We start from the raw sequence: 19,859 nt of genomic DNA on the forward strand, positions 1-19,859 counted from the left end.
GTCCAGAAGAAGGGGCTTCTGAGCCAACCACCCACCACGCGAGCCCAGAGGAAGGGGCTTCTGGGCCACTATCTGTCAGGCCAATCCCGGCCCACAGGTAGGGGCTTACAGCCTGCCATCCATCCCGCAGCTCCCGGCCCAGAGGAAGAGGCTCCTAAGCTGCTGTCCCACCCTGGGCCCCCACCCGTTGAAATGAAAAGACACACAAACAAGTTTCAAAACCAGACATCCAGATCACCTACAGCAATCCCAAAGGGAAATGAGATGGAACACTCAGATACTCAACGACTTGGACCCCCTGAACTGGCAACAAAAGACGATCAGGAAAAAATGAAATCAGAAATATTTTCTCAGATAACAGCAGAGATTGTGATTGAAGTGCAAGACATGATTAATAAATCTAGAGAGGAGCTCAGGAACACGATGGAATTCCAACATAGGAAACAAATGGAATCCATAAAAGAGATGCAAATAGATTTCCAGGAGATCAAATCTCCATTAAAAGTCTACACAGCAGAATGAGCAAATGTGAGGACAGAATTTCAGATATAGAAGATAAGACTGCAATTAGTGACCAGGAAAAGAAAAATTGCTTGAAAATTGTAAGGGAACATGAGAAATCAATCCAGCAGCTGCTAGACGATGCAAAGAAGAATAACATAAGACTGATCGCAGTCAACGAAGAAACAGGAGAGAGTGGAGATGACATAAAAAACTGTTAACAGAAGCAATGGAAGAAAAATTCCCAAGCAAGGGAAAAGAACTTGACATATAGGACTCCAAATACCTTTGATCAAAAAAAAAATCTACACATAGGCATATAATTGTTAAGATTCCAGAAACTCAACAGAAGAACAAAGTTCTACAAGCACTCAGAGAAAAGAAACAAATCACATACAAAGGAAAGCCCATCAGAATCACAGCAGACTTCTCAATGCAAACCCTCAGGTCAAGAAGAGCTTGGAGTCACATATTCCAAGCACTAAAGGAAAACAGCCTCCAACCCAGATTGATGTACCCTGCAAAACTATCTTTCAAAATGGATGGAGAAATAAAATACTTTCATGACAAAGAGCACCTTAGGAACTTCATGAATACCAAACCAGCACTCCAAAGAATTTAGATAATATCCTAGGAAGAGACAATGAGGATCACAACCCCAGGAAGCCCAGCAGAATGAACCCATCGGGCTTGACAAGAAATTACATGTAAAGGGGGAGAACCCAACAAAAGAAAAAGTCATGACAAAGGTAAGTCAATACGTTTCAGATGTAACCATCCATGTTAATGGTCTCAATTCACCAATCAAAAGAAATAGACTGGCAGAATGGGTCAAGAAGCAAAATCCAACAATATGCTGCATACAAGAAACACACTTAATTCAAAAGGAAACTCATAGACTGAAAGTTAAAGGGTGGAAAAAAATACTCCATGCAACGGGAACCCAAAAAAAGCAGGAGTAGCTATCCTGTTTGGTGATCAAGTAGATTGCAAACCAACACTAATTAATAGAGATGAAGGACACTACATGCTTGTAAAGGGAAGAATCCAAGAGGAAGAGATGACAATCATAAATATCTATGCACCAAACACTAGTGCACCCAACTATATAAAACAAATACTAACGGACATGAAAAGTCATATATGCACTAATACAATTGTAGTGGGGGACTTCAATACCCCACTGCCACAAATAGATAGATCAACTAGACTAAAAATAAGTAATGAAATACTAGAACTCAATCGAACTCTTGAACAAATGAACTTAACAGATGTTTACAGAGTGTTTCACCCCACAAAATCACAATATACATTCTTATCAGCTGTACACAGGTCGTTCTCCAAATAGACCACATACTCGCTCACAGAACATGTGTAAGTAAGTGCAAAGGAACTGATGTTATCCCCTGTATATTATCAGAACATAGTGCGATGAAATTGGAGATCCACAGCAGCAGAAACGGGAAAACTTTCATAAACATGTGGAAATTGAACAACACACTTCTGAATAACCAATGGGTCACAGAGGAAATTAAAGAAGAAATCAGACAGTTCCTTCAATTAAATGACAATGACAATACAATATATCGGAATCTATGGGACACAATGAAAGCAGTCTCTCAAGGGAAATTCATAGCATTGAATACACATATTAGGAAAACAGAATGAGCACAATTAAACAACCTGATGCTGAACCTCAAGCTGCTAGAAAAAGAAAAGCAGGACAACCCCAAATCTCATACAAGGGAGGAAATTATAAAGATCAGAGGAGAAATCAATGCAATTGAGACTAAGAGAATGATACAAAAAATCAATGAAGCCAAGAGTTGGTTCTTTGAAAGAATCAACAAAATTGACAAACCCTTAGCCAACCTTGTCAGAAAAAGGAAAGAAAAGGCCCAAATTCATACAATTACAAATGAAAAGGATAAAATTACAACAGAGCCAGCAGAAATCCAGAGGATCATCAATACCTACTTCCAGAACCTATATGCCAAGAAGATGAACACAGAAGAAATGGACAGATTCCTAGATACCTATGAATTACCAAAGTTGAACGAAGAAGACCTAAAAATTCTAAACAACAAAATATCAACCAATGAAATTGAAAACATAATTAAAAACTTACCAACTAAGAAAAGCCTGGGTCCTGATCACTTCACTGCTGAATTCTACAAGACATTTAGAGAGGAACTACTGCCACTACTGTTTAAATACTTCAATGAAACTGAAAGGGAAGCAATACTCCCAAATTCATTCCTGGAAGCAAGCAACACTTTGATCCCCAGAGCAGAGAAAGATGCAACTGAAAAGGAGAACTATAGGCCAAACTCATTAATGAACATAGATGCAAAAATCCCTAATGACATACTGGCAAATAGGCTGCAAAAGATCATCAAGAAGATCATACACCCTGATCAAGTGGGATTCATCTGAGGGATACAGGGATGGTTCAATATATGCAAATCAATCAATGTAATACACTTTATCAATAGAGCCAAGGACAAAAATCATATGACCATCTCAATAGATGAAGAAAAAGCAGTCAACAAAATCCAACATGCATTTTTGATAAAAACCCTACAAAAAATTGGAATAGATGGTCTCTTAACTCAATCCGATAAAAGCCATCTATGAAGAACAAACAGCCAACATCATACTAAATGGTAAAAAACTGAAATCCTTCACACTAAAATCAGGAACAAGACAAGGATGTCCACTATCACCCCTTCTGTTCAATACAGTTTTGGAAACATTAGCCATGGCAATTAGAAAAGAGAAAGAAATAAAAGAAATTAAGATAGGAAATGAAGAAGTCAAATTGTCATTATCTGCAGATGACATGATACTCTATATAGAAGACCCCAAGAATGCCACCAAATGTCTCCTAGACTTAATAACCAAATTCAGTAGAGTAGCTGGATACAAGGTCAACACACAAAAATCAATAGCTTTCCTCTACACGAATGACAGACTCACTGAGAGAGAAATAGGGCAAATAATTCCTTTCACAATAGTATCCAAAAAACTGAAATACCTAGGAATCAACCTAACAAAAGAAATCAGAGACCTCTCTTCTGAAAACTATCACACTCTGAAAAGAGAGATTGAAGAGGATATCAGAAAATGGACAGACATCCCCTGCTCCTTGGTAGGAAGGATCAATATAGTGAAAATGGCCATACTTTCAAAAGTGCTATATAGATTCAATGCAATCCCAATTGAAATGCCAGCAGCATACTTCACAAACCTTGAGTAAACAACCCAAAAATTCATTTGGAACAAGAAGAGACCCAGAATAGCGAAACCAATTCGAGGCAACTGAGACATGGCAGGGGGTATAACAACCCCCAAGTTGAAACTATACTACAAAGCTACTGTGATAAAAACAGCATGGTACTGGCAAAGAAACAGACTTGAGGACCAGTGGAACAGATTAGAAGATGCAGAAACAACTCCAGACACACTCAGCCACCTCATCTTTGACAAAGGAGCCAAACCCCGTCACTGGAGGAAAGATAGCCTCTTTAATAAATGGTGCTGGAAAAATTGGGTTTCAACTTGCCAAAGACTAAAACTAGACCTATATTTCTCACCATGCACTAAACTAAAATCGAAATGGATTAAAGATCTAAATATTAAAATAGAAATGCTGAACCGGCTGGAACAAAGGTTAGGTAGAACTCTTGGAGACATTGGTATAACAAAAGATTTTATGAACAAAACCTCACTTGCCCGTGAACTAGCACAAACAGCAGCAAGTGGGATCTCTTCTTATTAAAAAGTTTCTGTACAGCAAGAGAAACCTCCAGCAGTGTGAAGAGACAACCCACAATGTGGGAAAAAATCTTCACCTGCTCTTCCTCAGACAAAGGTCTACTATCTCGAATCTATAAAGAACTTAAAAAGATCAGTTCTCCCAAATTTAAAGACCCAATCCAAAAATGGGCATCTGAAATGAACAGACATTTCTCAGACAAAGAAGTAGAAATAGCAAATAAACACATGAAAAAATGTTCAACCTCACTGGTCATTCGAGAGATGCAAATGAAAACAATGCTGAGATTCCACCTCACTCCCGAAAGAATGGCTGCTATCATGAAATCAACCAATAACAAATGCTGGCAGGGCTGGAGAGAAAGAGGAACCCTGCTCCACTGCTGGTGGGAGTATAGACTGGTGCAATCACTGTGGAAATCAGTATGGAGATACCTCAAAGAACTAGGACTGGAAGTCGTATTTGACCCAGCTATTCCCCTGCTGGGTATCTTCCCCAATGAATTAAAAGAATCATACCACAGTGATATATGTGCACCCATGTTCATAGCAGCACAATTTGTAATAGCTAAAACTTGGAAGCAGCCCAATTGCCCATCAAGTGGAGATTGGATAAAGGAAATGTGTTTTTTTTTTAATAAAATGGAGTACTACTCAGCCATAAAAACTGAGAAATTACAGACGTTTGTAGCTAAATGTTTTCACAATGAATCGATACTCTTAAGTGAAATAAATAGGAAACACATGTATAAATACCGAATAGTTTCCCTAGTGTGAGAAACTGAAAGTGTAAATAAGGACTAAAAGGTATAATAGATAATGTGAAATAGGAAGAAAAGGGACAAGGGGAAGGAGAATTGGGAGGGGTAGGGGAAAGGAAAGAAGGGAATGGAATTAATATGAGAAAATGAGAAAATGGAAACAAAGTCTTTGTAAATAGGGAGGGATGGAGGGGTTGAAGGGAGGACAGGGGAAGGGAGAAAATAAGAACCAAGAGAGATTATGTAAAGGTGCAAATTTCCAATGATGAATGTCATTATATTTTGTACCTAAAATGTACCAATAAAATAACCTAAATATCAAAAAAACCCTCTTAACACATATAATAACCAAGTACAATATGTGAACCTTCATTGCATCCTGAAGTAAACAAATCAATTGCAAAAATACTATATGTTCTTCAGACTGGGTAATTCTAGAATTCCATCTTGAAGTCCACTGTTTCTATTCTCTGTCCTCTACCGTCTTTTTATTTTTGTTTCTATATTACTCATTTCTACATTTTCCATTTAGTTTTTCTTTACATTTTATAATTTATTTTCTTTTCATTCAATTTTTTTCATTTGTTTCATGGGTATTTAAATTGCTTATTGAAGTTTTTTTTCTTTTCCCTTGGTACAGGATATCAAACCCAAGAATGCTCAATCACTGAGCTACACTCTCAGCCCTTTTTTATTTTGAGAAGGGGTCTTACTAAGTTTCCCAGGCTTGCCTTGAACTTGTAATCCTCCTGTCTCAGCCTCCTGAGTAGCCTGAGATATTATAGGTGTGCACCACCATGCCTGTCTTGTTGAAGCATTTTTATGATTCCTTTAAAAGCCTTTGAAGTTTCCAACATCTTCATTATCTCAGTGTTGCCTCACTGCTTGTTTTTTTTCTCATTTAAGTCCAGATCCTCCTGGTTCTTGGTGTGACAAGTGATTTTCAATGGTGTCCTGGACATTTGAGATATTATGTTGTAAAAATCTGCAGCTTATTTAATATTTTTTTTGTTTCACAGGCCTTTCCTGACATTAAAGTAAGGTGGGTGCTGCCTCATTACTCCCTGGTGGGGATAAAGTCCATGTTCCCCATTCAGCCTTCAATGATATATGGTGCCTCATTACGGCTGAATTGGGCTAGACAGCCAGCCTTTCCCCATTAGGCTTTCCCTTGTACCTGGATGGCACAGGAGGGGCACATTGTTACTGTTCTCCATGCAGCCTCCGCTAACAGTGCACTAGCAATGAGTGGTGGTGAAAGCCCTGACTCCACTAGGCCTCCTCTGACACTACTTTGGGGAGGTTTTCCCTATTATTATTGGGTGGGATGGACGTTCAGGCTCCCCATATGATCTCCACTGATACTACAAGAACAGGGCTCTATTAAACCCTGAGGGGAATCAAAGTCCCAGATCTCTCTGGCCTTCACTGATACACTGTGGCAGTGGGGAAACAGGATAGTGCCTGCCTTGTTACAGCTGGGCAAGCATGGATGTCAGAACTTCTTACTCAGTTTTGTTGACAGGGGTGGGGCCCCAGTTTTTTAATAGTACTTGGCCAGAGTAGAGTAGTTATTGTCTAAAAGTTGTCTGCCCTACAAGGCCGGGGATTTAGCTCAGTGGTTTTGTCACCTGCTGCGCAAGCGCAAGGACCCGAGTTCGATCCCCCGTACCAAAAAAAAAGTTGTCTGTCATGCTGTCCCTTTCTTAAGTCTTTCTTCTAGGAGTAGGTTGCCTTCCTTGGGGCTTTTGGCATCTGTGCCCCCTGGTGTTTCAGATTGCTGGCTTCTCCAAGATCCAGAACAGGATATATAAGGCAAAAAGAAACTCAAGAACCTACCACCATGTTGTTCCTTAGATACTGAGATCCTCAACTGGTCTGTCTTCTTCTCTCTATCTTTCAGAGTCTTTTTATGACTGTTTAAATAATTTTCTGAACTTGGCAGGACTACAGATGGATAAATGCATCCACTTCATCTTGTCTAGAAAGTCCAAGTGCTCCTTCCTTTAGAGTAAGTGAGAACACTTACTACAGCCTCACTCCCTCCTTAATCATAATGAAACCCTGTGTCTAGTCTCCTTTCCTTATTCTCTCAAGACTTTTTAAGGAGAAACTTGGAAACCTTCTCTGCTCACCCCTGAAAGCCTCATTATACATATAACAAACATTCCACACCCTCTTTGTATGTTTATGGCAAGAACAGCCTCAACATTCACACCACATTTAGAAGAAAGGAATCCATTCCTCCTCTTCATGGTTACCACAACATGAGAAAAAGAAGATGAACAGTTTATTTTTGTGTAGGCATGGATGGGCAGGAAAGGGGAATTCAATTTGGACATACTGAGTTTAAGATACAAAGTAGCTAGCAGGGTGCCTGACACATAAGCAAACACTTAAAAATGTGTGTGTGTTTTTAAAGTTTCTATATTGTTCTTTGTTTTGAGTTAACAATATATCTGTAGGTTTTACCAAATAATGGAGGCTTAATAATAACCATAATACTGATAGTAATGCTTATCAGTTATTGATCACCTATTACATGCCAGGCATTGTACTAGGCACATTAAAGATATTTACAATAATTCTACAAGGTAGGTGTAATCAAAATTTTGTGAGGACAGTCTAGGTTTTGCAGTCATGCAGAGTATGTTGCTCGATTACATTCAATTCCAGATCAGTGAAATTCCAAAGCTGAGCTCTATTTACTATAGGCTATAGTTTGGATCAGGAATACCCCTCAAGGCTCAAGTTTTAAAGGCCTGGTACTCAGCCCATGGCACTATTTACAGGTGTTGGAGACCTTTAAGAGGTGGAGCCTAGTGGTACATCTTAGGTTATTGGGAATGTGCCCTTGAAAGGACACTGTGGGACCTTGGCCTCTTTCCCCCCCTCTTTCTTTTGTATCCCGGTCATGAGGTAAACGGTTTTGCTACATGCTGTTGGCATGATAAGCTACCTTGCCAGAGACCTAAAACCAACAGGGTGACCAATTATGGAACAAAACCTCCAAAGCTATGAGCCCAAATAAACTTTCTCTTTTAATGCTGATTATCTTAGGTATTGTTGCAGCAATGGAAAGGTAACTAACATATTATACTATATTTCTTCTCTATATGAATATAGACTATATATATTATATATTGATAGATAATATAGATCACTTACTTCATAATATTCAGCATGTAGAGTATATCAGCTTGTTCCTGTAAGCTTGAGGTTTTCTTCAGCTGTGAAACCAGTGCTTTGAAGTCCACTTCCCCAGATTGATCTCTAGGAAAATGTATTTCTACACGAACAGAGGGAACCTTTATTTTGAGAAATGATGAAAAGAAATTAAGTTTACAAGTGTTCTTAAATGATGCCCTAGAATAAGTCATCTTTCCACTTCTAAACTTTTTCCATAAGAATTTTCTAAATATTGTTGAAATGTAAAACAAAAACAATGAAGCCACAGGACATATGACAAAGCAAAGTATCTTAAAGCCTAATTAGACAGACTTGCCCTCTTTAAGAGCTAACTGAAAAAGATACGTGTCTTCACCAGGATAGTGTTTTGTCTACCACCAGTTACTAACAGGAACCATAATGGCTAGTTCTATTATTTTCCATAAGATGACAGTTTTTTAAAGATCCAATAAAAATACCTCCTGTGCAAGTTTACCTGGTCACTCTGTGAGGGTTCCGGTGAGTCAAGTAAGTTGAATGAAGGATAGGAAGGCTGAAATAACTTCATAGGAAGATACATGTGAACATCTGCAAGAGGTTGACATTTAAAGGAAAGGTTAGTTAGGAAACCAATAAAAATGCATGGTTGACCTCAACAATGGGGTCACATATGGGTCAGTTCTTTATAGAAAAAAATGACAAATTTTTCCTTTTATGGTAATATCAAAGAAAAGAAATATGTATATTAGATAATTTAAAGATTTTGCAATTAATAAGTATATTTTGAATTGATTTTCTAGAATTGTACTATCAGCTGTACATAAAAGATATTAAATTTACTAATGTAATCAATATAACAATGAGGCCATGAATGATACTTTGACAGAGTACCACATATAATAGAAAGAAAGCAGTTGCATTTAATATTTTCTGGGCTTTCACAGAAGAATATTTGATGGCTAGTCCTTGCATTTCCCTGACAATAGGTGACTGGATGATACTATCTAGGGAATCAAAAAAATCCAGTGTCTGAGCAACTTTGAGATATCTCTAAGATTGTTACTTGCAGTCCATTGTTGAAATACTTACCAAAATGTCTAAAGAGAGATTCTCTTGTCATTTTCACCATTTTACAGATATACAGAGATACAAAACTTAAACAACTGTTCAAACAAGTAAGTAGCACATCTGGGAATTAAACTCAAGTTTCCTGATTCACAATCGAGAAATAAGACTTAATAAAGTTCATCTCTTTGCATAAACCCCTTCTCTAGGGAGCACACCCAAAAGGTATGTTAAGTTTTTTCCTATTATAAATGTTAAAGAATTCCCTAATGTTCACATTTAATATCTTTGATTAGTAATGGTCAATAAAGTTTTAGACAGCAAGAGCATGCATATCAATCATTCTCATAATTTATATAATGTTAATATTCAAGTCATCTAGACATTGCCAAGGAGCCCTTCTCTCCCTTCATATGCAGCTACCATAGAGGTGTTGAACACTCCCAGGAACCAGGACTCCTCTTGGCACTGTGTAGTAGAAGCCATCTCCCACTACAAACACTACTGAAGGAGGGTAGTGGTCTTAGGGAGGAGTTTGGCAAAGATGTGAAGAATAAGTACTATATTTGAGAAACACAGATCTATGTAGCTGGAGCAACTGAATGTAAAAGTTACAACTGGCCTAAGGGAAACAATTTTACTTAAGGGAGACCATCTCCCTCTCCATTGCATGGCTACCCTGTCATAATCTTGCAATGCTTTCTTTTAAAACAAAATTACTTCCAAAGGAGTAATTTTTCTAAAAAAAATCTCTTCTTACCATTTTTAAACTTTGATGTTCAAATTGAATAAGCTTCTTTTCTTTTGTTCTGTCTCTCCTTACTGTGCTTTTGGTTAATCCAGACTACATAAGCACTATCCTTAGTAAAACTGTATCTGATTCATTGATTTTACCAATGTTTGAGTGTTCCAGGTGCTGTCTAAGAGTCTGGGGATAAAGCAGGGAATAAAACAAAGTTCCTGCTTACAGTATAATCAATGCTCCACCCCCATTGCGGGCTTCGTGTCATCCTGTGCCTGACTCTAATGAGTCACGGCATTACTCACTCTGTACATGCAGCTCCTTAGCCTTGGTCACCAAGGACATTAAGTTGCAGGTTGTTTGCACAGCAGCTTGGAACCGATCTAGCCCTCCCTTCTTTGAAGCAGGGGCTAGTTTAGGAATGGGAGCAGTGTGGGCCAAAAGGTGATCTAAGTAACGAGCAACTTCCTCACCACAGCGAGCTGCAAGGTTAGTGGGGGAGGGAGAAGAGAAAAAAAATGAACATTTTAGTTACTTCACAGTCTATCCCAGAAGTCAGAATGACTGGTTCCTGTACCTATAACAGCAACAGAAGTAGGCTGTTTTTAGTTTATGGAGGGGAAAAGAAGCTTGTGATCATGATACAGCCTCATAGATTTAAGATTTACAGAGTATGGCCATTTGCAAGGACACACCCATTGTTCAAGTTTGCTGAGAAAATATTAAGGTTCCTGAAAGCAGTATGAGCTTATTTTAGGTGATAGAGCAAGCACTTTACAATCTGGGTATGCACGTGTGAACATATGATGATAGTTGTGGCGATGGCAGAATAGTGGTGAAGGAGGAGAAAAACAGGACCCTTCAAGTCCCACTAGTGGTAAGGGACTTGTGTGAGGGAAGGTTGAGAAAGGGTAAAAATCTCCCACCAAACAAATTCTACAAATAGCAGCTACAATTACTAATGAAAAAACCACCTTCATGTGGCATTGGTGAAGAAAGGACTATTGGCCACACAGTGGCCTTTTAGTCACCTCATTTATTTACTCACCAAATATTTACTGGCTACTATGTACCAGGCAGTGTGTTTGAAGCTGAAGTTTGGGCTCCCCCTACACCATACATTATCTCTAACATCAGCTCTGAATACAGACAATGAAAACAAAAAATATACAAATAACTTGTAGGCCCTTAATATTTCAGACTTTACAAAAATGTCATAATATATGTAGTTGTAAAAGCACGCGATCTGGATTAGTACCAAAGTCCACTAAGTCGATCAGGCATTATCTGATTTTGGATGATCTTCAGTAATTTCTCCAGATGTATTTCTGTGCTCTGATGTAGTTAATGGGGCTAGCAGAGCTATAAGAACAGAACTCATATTCAATGACATACTGATGACAAAGAGTCTAACCTTGAAAGTAATCTAGATACTTGAGTGGAGGATTATGAAGAATATGAAAAGAAGCTTTGTATCAATAGGCTAGCAAGAAATCAACATGCCAACTGTGAGGTCACAGTGAGGAAGCCTAGAAGTGGAAAGCTGTCGGGAGCAATGCTACATAATTTTAGGGTAAAATCATTTGGTTAGCCTAGTTCTCTTGCCTACAGCCCAGCTATGGAATTCCAAGACATAATTGCATTTTGGCCTCCAGTCACAACTGAGACCTCAATGGGCCAGTGATGCTGTCTGCGATTCTCCAGGACAAGAAACATCCTGGGAGCTGAAAACATCCTGGGAGGAACAAACATCTACTCAGTTCCTCATTGTTCTTGGATTGTTACATCTTGTTTATGCAGGATGTACTGAACTCTCTGCAAGTCATTTGTTACATTTGTTTCTCCCGATGTTAAAAGGTGTGGTAAGGTGGGGGCTTTCGTCTTTGCCGCCCAGAGCAGCACTGATCAGACCCAAAGCTCAGCTTCTTCTCACTCATTTTTCTACCTTTCCTGTAATTCAACTTGTGCTGCTGTGGCTTGCAGGAGAATAGGACTTACTGTAGAGGTTCTAGTAATGTCCCCTTTCCCTGTTCCCTACAGAAAGTGACTCAGAATGGTGTAAGATCAAATGTAGCAGTACATATCATCAAAAAGATATATTTTAGAAAGTAATTCAAGGAAATGGGTGCTACAGGTGAAAAATCATAACTACCCATGGAACAGTAAGCAACCTCAATATATGATAATTCTTGCTTAATTTTCAAAGTATTTTATGCCAAAATAGACATAATTAATGACTTGACTATTATTAATAACAGTAAAAGCTTTGTATTTAATGCACTTTTCCAACAAAGAAATCCGAACCATTTTTACAGCTTAAACAAATATAAAAGCTGGGAATGGTGGCACATGCCTATAATCCTGGCACTCGGGAGGCTGAGGCGGGAGGATCACCATGAGTTTGAGGCCAGCCTGGGCTACATAGTGGGTTCAAGGACAGCTTGAACTATATAGTGAGACCCTGTCTCAAAAAACAAAATTGTATATACATCACTTACTGAGAAAATGCTGAGCCCAAACAAGAAAATAGTAATACTGACTGCTGGTCTTTTATATAGGAGATCACTGAGGAAGGCAAATTTATTTTCTTTTCTCCATCACACCACTCCTAAGTTAATGCAATTGGCTTCCTTAAGATACAGACTAAAGGTCAAATACTCGAAAGTGAAAGAAGGCAAACAAAGTTTTAAATAGCTAAAAGAATAATGCTCTCTAGCTCTTTCTCTTTGGGAATCAAACAATATGCTTATCCTGCATAGGTCAGTATTTAGCACTGCAAGTCAGTGTTTCTCAGCTATTTTTAATCCATGTCCTCAGCATGGTTTCTCACTGCATCATCTTCATATTTCTAATAGCCAACTAGATTTTTATTTTGTTGTGCATTATTTTATGCCTAGTTTGTAATAGCAATTCAATAGGCATTCTGAATATGCTTTTTCTATATACACCTCTTCAGAAATTAAAATATACCCTTCTGATATTATATAAAAAGCATTCTTATTAAATTTCATTTTATGCTTTTTAATATAAAAAGCAGCACTGTAAATATATTTACATGTACTTAATTAAATATCTATTACGCACCACTGCTTCTTTCCATTTCAAAATCATCAGCCACTTCAAATGCCCAGGAGAGAAATCTTCCCTAACTATAGTTAGGAACAGTCCAACTCCATACTCCACAATCACCACAGGGATATTAGACCAGAAACTGAAGGTAAGTAAAGGCATGAAAAGTGAAGCCAAACAAAAGTAGAAATCTAGATGTATTAAAGAGGAGTGAGGATGGTGCAGTGTGAGACTGCTGCAGCATGAATTATTAAGGGTGATGCTAAATAATATTTTATATTCTTGTCCAGCCAACCAGTGCTTTATGAAGTCTTCTTACCATTACTTGTTGAATCATAGCTATCCATCCAATTGTCGGATTCCAGCTCCTCAGAGTTGTCCTCATAATCTTCACTGTACTGCTTACCCTCTGGTCCAGGGTCCATGAAGCTCAAGTGTGAGCAGCAAGATGTTGTCAAAAATTCTGACAATTTACCTGTTTGAATCCTGACAATTAGTGGGTAGACAAAAACCAGAAAATCAGGAGAGATACCTTTAAAAACAAATCTTAGTGATAAAAGTAACCTAGCATGTTTTGTTTAGGTACTAGTGATGTTCATAACCAGTATAAATTTTGGAAAAGTAAAATTTCACAGCGCTCTTAAGCATAGTGTTTAGCTTAAATGCTTAGAGGACTGTGTTAATAAAGACAATATGGGTTCACAATCCACCATCAGATTGGCTTTGCTCTCTTCTACTGCCTTATTCTATGTTGCTAACTATGCCAAGTGCCTGGTACAAATTTGAAATGGCTACAGAGAAACAAGGAGAAAATGAAGATAAACCACAATAAACTCAACATTATTTAAAAAATACCCGCCAAAGACTATTTTGAACATAAAAGATGGTATCTGAAAATTGTATACATTATAGCAGATTATAAGCTATATTATTCCCTGCTTATAAAACCAATTACAAAACTCAAAAGGAAAGTCAATAGTACTAATTTTCTAAAGAAGCCAGCTTGAGGAAGCTGCCAATGGCCAGGTTCTGAATAATTTAAACACTGAAATAATGATAGGAATAGATCATTATATTTTGAATGAAATAAAAATCCATTTTTAGGTAAATGGATGTACCTCGAGATCATAATGTTAAGTGAAATAATCAGATACACAAATATTGCATTGTTTCTCTCGTGTGAGAAACCCAAAGTATTAAATAAGTAGCAAAATGGAGGATAGGTATTAGGAAATAGGAAAAACTTGTTCAAATGTGAAGGAGAACAAGGAAAGGGGGAGAGGGAGGGAAGGAACAGAAAAGGGATTTAAAGAAAAAAAAAAGAATTGAAGGAAAAAATGGAAATAGAGCTTCTGTGACTAGGGAGGAGAATAAGGGTTGGAGGGAGGGGAGGGGAAAGGGACAAAAAAAGAACTAAGATGTGTTACGTGCATGTACAAATCCTCCAGGATGAATGTGATCATTATGTACTGCAAACATAGTACTAATAAAGAATCCATGAATCTATGCTGATACTAAACTACGAAACAGAGGAGGAGATGGGAAAGATCTTTTTATAAGAAGTCTAATGAATGTACAGATAGCCATAAAAGCATCATTTTGCAACTCCATTAGTAATAACTGATTCATGCAAAAATCAATGGGCGCTAACATCATTTGGTCAAGGACTGTTAGGAAAGGATATGAAAAAATTTGGCAGGCACCTGAACCAAGTGATCAAGTTAACATCACCAATAACATAATTAACCAGTCTCACATGCCTCCTGATAAGATGCCCTGAGGACTGTAGTGAATGCTTATAATTTTATGTTGCTTCAGCATCTATTTTGATTATAAGTTTAGCTTTCTCCTTCTAGAAGCAGGGCTTAGTCACCCTTGACCGTTTCCAGTTCTATTCCTCTCTGTTTCTCGTGTGATCCATCCAGATATCTGCTTTATACAACTTCCTTCTGGTGCCTACCTCCCTGTGAGACAGCTAAATAAAACCTATTTGACCAACCCTGCTGATCCCCACACCTCACAAAGACTATGCAGATATACCACAGTGACCCCTTCTGGGTCATACTATGACCTCTTGGAAATTGTGCCTGCTTGCTTTAAATCTATCCATTAAAATTATCTATGGGAAATCTGTTTGGATAATGCTCTGGATTCTAATAAATGTGTTAATGTGTTGGCTCAGGTCTGTCTGTCTGTCTGTCTGTCTCTCTCTCTCTCACTCTCTCCCTCATCCCCCCATCCCCCCACACCCCAGGTTCCTTGGCGTCTATGTGCAGCTTCTAGGCATGTTGTTTACATTCCACAACTCTGGATAAGTAAGTAATAAAATCTTTATTTCCATTTTATGTCTTTCTTAATCATCAAAGGGGTACACTCCATCGTAAAGGTCCTAAATCAAACTAAGGATTTAACACCACACCAGTAGCATTCCTACCAAAACATATAACCTGAATCTCATCATGAGGAAACAACCAGACAAATCCAAACTGAGAGATATCTGCAAGATAACTGACTTGCCCTCTTCAAAATCGAATGAAACTCTCATGAAATATTAACAAACTACTGGCTAACTGTTCTAGATTAAAAGCTACCAAAGAGATATGACAAGTAAATGTTCATATGTGATCTTTGGCTGGTCTTGGTTGGGAAAAAAATCTGTGGAAAAACATCATTGGGACAACTGGCTAATTCTGAATATAGATTCTATATGCGATAGTAGGTACAGTAGTGGTCCCCAACCCTGGGTTCACAGACCTGGTGAGCAGTGGGTGGTGAGCCAGGAAAGCTTCATCTGTATTTAAAGCAGCTCCCCATCACTTGCTTGCATCACCACTGAGCTCCACCTCCTGTCAGATCAGCTGCAGTATTAGATTCTCAAAGGAGCAAGAACCCTACTGTGAATTGCACATGAAAGGGATCTAGGTTGTGCTCCTTTGAATCATTCAGAAACCACCCTTCCCACCCCCCAAAACCAGCCCCTCTTGCCAAAAAGGTTGGGGATTGCTGAGGTACAGTATTCCTTCCTTATCTGTGGGTTTGCTTCCCACAGTTTCAGCTATCTATGTCAACTGCTGTCCTAAAATAGTAAATATAAAATTATGGACATAAATAACTCGAAATTTAAATTTTATTACAGTATATCATTATAACAGCTCTATGTTATTTTTAGTTACTATTGTTAATCTGTTACTGTGCCTGATTTATATGTACTATCCCTGGTTTCAGGAATCCACTGGATGTATTTTGGAAGTGTTCCCTGTGGATGAAGGGGGACTACAGTGGTATAAAAATATAAAATTTCCTAAGTGTGATGATTATATTGTGCTTGTATATGATAATATCTTTGTTATTAGACAAAGAAAACTAAAGTATTTAGGGTTGAAGTGTCATGTCTACAGCTAACCTTCTTAGCAAAATGTGTGTGTGCGTGTGTGTGTGTGTGTGTGTGTGTGTATGGTGCACATGTATATGTGAGGGAGGGAAGTAGGAAGGAAGCGTGGAAAGGAGAGAAGAAAGGATACAAAGAAAGTATAATGGAAGAAAAATCAATAAGTGAATTTTTAGAAAGGTTGTATGGGTTCACACTCTTGAAAATTCTTGCAGATTTATTTAAGCTTGGAGTTTTTCAAAATAAACACAAGAGAAAAAGCAGAGCAACAAAGCATAATTCAATACCTTTTCTTATGTTCCCCTGAGATCTAGGCAAAGGACAGGGTATAAAAAACTCCAGCCTTCCTTTATAACATTAAATTCCTTGATCAGATCTATCAAACACTATCTTCTCTGAGTAGAGTAGGATTACAAGGTGTGATTGAAATATACGGTGAATGTTTAAATAAAAAATTTACTACAGTAAAAGATACATTGCAATTAGTCTTCCCTCAAATACCCCCCTTCACTTCTAATACACCTATCCCATCATTCTTGTCACTTTCTGAAGTGGTTTTGGAAATCTTCTTTTGTGAGTATCTTTATGAAGGTGCTATAAAAGTACTGGAAATGCTGCTGCTGAGAGCCATCCAACAGAAGGGCAGTCTCATAAAAACATTATGTTGTGTTCTCATCTACCTTATTCACTGAGTCTGGAACAATGCAACTTCTGGCTTTTCCCCAAAGTCAAAATGAGCATGAAAGGTAACCATTTTGAACTCATTAAGGACACTGAGACAGCTACAACAGTTCAACTAAAAACGCTCCCCAAAAAGGACTTCCAGAACATCTTTAGAAACTGGCAAGAATGATGGGATAAGTGTATTCAAAGCAATGGGGAGTATTCTGAAGGACATTAATGGAAAAGTGTCCTTTACTGTAATAGATTATTTGTATTTAAATATTCACCGTATTTTTGATCACACCTCATATGTTGTTGGAGGTACACAAACAAGCATCACATGTCTGCCATTACTATACTCAGCTCCAAAATATCATTTTGTTTCACTAAAAAGAGCATACAGGTCACTTACCTTGCCCCACCAAAATAGCCATCCTGCATTTTTCGAAGTGCTGCCAGGATACTTGAATTTAAGCTGGTTCCATCTTCATCTTGAAATGGAGAGAATTTTAAAACAATCTTTGTGAGTTTAACTTTGAAGCAAGGAAAAGCCTTTCAATTATTTCAAATCAACATTCTGGTGGTGCTACAAAGGAGATGCTCTTCGTTGACCACCCTGTAATTCAACAACTCATCTGAGAATCAACATTACAGAATGGGCAAAGGGGAAGGGGTTATGGACAGTAGACAAGAGTTCCTACAAGGCAATATCTTATTTGTCAGAAGCACAGTGCCTGATGGCAGCATGTTTAATGACTACTGCCTGTTCACAGTAAAAGCAGCAGCAACTATTTTTGAACGGCATATGCCAAACCCTGTGATAAACATTTTATATGTATTATCTCTCATAATGAGTGTTGGTTTATATGTGTGTATAGGCATAAAAATATCTAAAGATACAGGAATTATCTGATTTTATGTGAAAGAGTTTATACGGCACATAATATTTCATGTTCTACTTTTTCTAATTGACCTTTGTAATAGCTCTATGGCAGACACTTAGTTTTTATAGTATAATAAACACTCTAAGATCATTGTACTCAAATGTTTATGCACTTATTCTATCATTTTTTCGGGCTAAATTCTTTGTTTTTCCATTAAGTTTATTGGTACATTTTAGGTATACAATACAGTTACACTCATCATTGGGACCTTGTACCTTTATATGATATATCTTGATTCTTATTTTTTCCCCATTTCCCTGCCCTCCCTTTACCCCTTCCACCCTTCCCTATTTACAAAGACTTTGCTTCCATTTTTTCCTTTTCTCACATTTTTTCTTTTCCCTTCTTTCTTTTCCCCTACCACTCCCACTTCCCCTACCCCTCTAGACCTTTTCTTCCTATTTCACAATATCAATTATACATTTTGATCCTTATTTACACTTTTAGTTTTCACACCAGAGAAACTGTTCGGTATTTACACGTGTGTCCTATTTATTTCACTTAAGAGTATCGCCTCAATGTGCATCCACTTAGCTATAAATATCTCTAGTTTCTGGTTCTTTATGTCTGACTAGCACTCCATTTTATAAAAAAAACCACATCTTCTTTATCCAGTCTCCAGTTGATGGGCAATTGGGCTGTTTCCAAGTTTTAGCTATTACAAACTGTGTCAGGCTAAATTTTTACAAACAGAACTGTTAGAAGAAAATGAACACATACTAAAAAATTATAGAGACTGCCAAAGTAACACTGAAAAATCATGCCAATTATATTTCTGGTAACGTTATAAAAGTTACTTTTTCCATACTTCTAATGAGAATGGGAATTAATAACATTTTAGTCTTTATCTGACAGATAAAACAAGAAGATATTGCTTTAATTTTATTGCCAAAAAGGTCGATCATATTTTTATGTATTTACTGGCCATTTGTACTTCTTTCATGAAATGCCTGTTTATGATCTTTTCCCATTTTCCCATTAGGCAGTTGTTTTTTTTTTAAGAAAATGACTTTCAAGAACACTTTCTGGCAAAATTACCATTTTCTTGCATAGCAAATATTTTGTCCAGTTTACTTGTCTGTCAACCTCAACATTGGTGAATTTTATATAGGACTTATTTAAAATTTCATGTTTAAAAATTTTTCTTTTTGTGTTCTGCAAAGAACAGCTTTCATCTGCCTAAGACTGAAAAAGCATTCTCCCATATTTCCTTCCAATATTTTCATAGGTTTACTTTTTACGTTTAGCTCTTTAATGTATTTAAAATTTGTGTTTGCACAAAAAGTAAAATAGTAAGCCTAAATGAATTATTTTCCAATATGTATTTATTTATACTCTATTCTCTATTTGAAATGCTATATTTATCATTTAAATTATGATGGATCTTTCCTTCATTTTCTTTTTTAAAATTTTGGTTTTCTTGTACATTTTCTCTCCCACATGGCATCTACATTGAGGTTGTTCATTAAATTTGTGTTTTATTTTCACATGGAATTGACAGACCTATTTAATGAGAATGGATGCCCTCTCAATATTAAGTATTTCCATCTAGGAAGTTGATATGTCTCTCAAGTAATTAAAATATTCTTTTATGGTCTGCAGAAGCTTTATGAATACTTCTTATAAAGATTATAATATTTATACTTTTCCAGAAGATTTATCAATTTTGTCTAGATTTACAAAATTATATTTGATATTCTTTTATAATTTTAAAGTCTCTTCTGTTTTTGTTTCTGTATTTCCTTTCTTATTCATAATGTTTTTACCTGTCTTTTTTCTTT

General features: G+C 37.3%; 1 protein-coding gene across 10 annotated transcripts in view; it reads right to left on the reverse strand.

Moving 5' to 3' along the window:
- Window positions 1-19,859, reverse strand: part of Phka1 (phosphorylase kinase regulatory subunit alpha 1) — a 195,132-nt gene that overhangs the window by 64,504 nt on the left and 110,769 nt on the right. For 7 of the 10 annotated variants that reach the window (XM_087210546.1, XM_087210549.1, XM_004872676.4 and 4 more), the window contains 5 exons: window positions 17,547-17,625; window positions 13,403-13,569; window positions 10,320-10,496; window positions 8,704-8,795; window positions 8,208-8,347 (listed from right to left, as the gene is read on the reverse strand). In XM_087210546.1, the coding sequence (XP_087066672.1) occupies window positions 8,208-8,347; window positions 8,704-8,795; window positions 10,320-10,496; window positions 13,403-13,569; window positions 17,547-17,625 (655 nt within the window). The remainder of the gene's footprint in view (window positions 1-8,207; window positions 8,348-8,703; window positions 8,796-10,319; window positions 10,497-13,402; window positions 13,570-17,546; window positions 17,626-19,859) is intronic. The other 3 variants (XM_087210547.1, XM_021250510.2, XM_021250509.2) reach the window with 1 other exon arrangement.

Source organism: Heterocephalus glaber, unplaced genomic scaffold (genome assembly GCF_053883595.1).
Source record: "Heterocephalus glaber isolate CG9 unplaced genomic scaffold, H.glaber_assembly_v1.0 deba00001145, whole genome shotgun sequence".
Classification (NCBI taxonomy): domain Eukaryota; kingdom Metazoa; phylum Chordata; class Mammalia; order Rodentia; family Bathyergidae; genus Heterocephalus; species Heterocephalus glaber.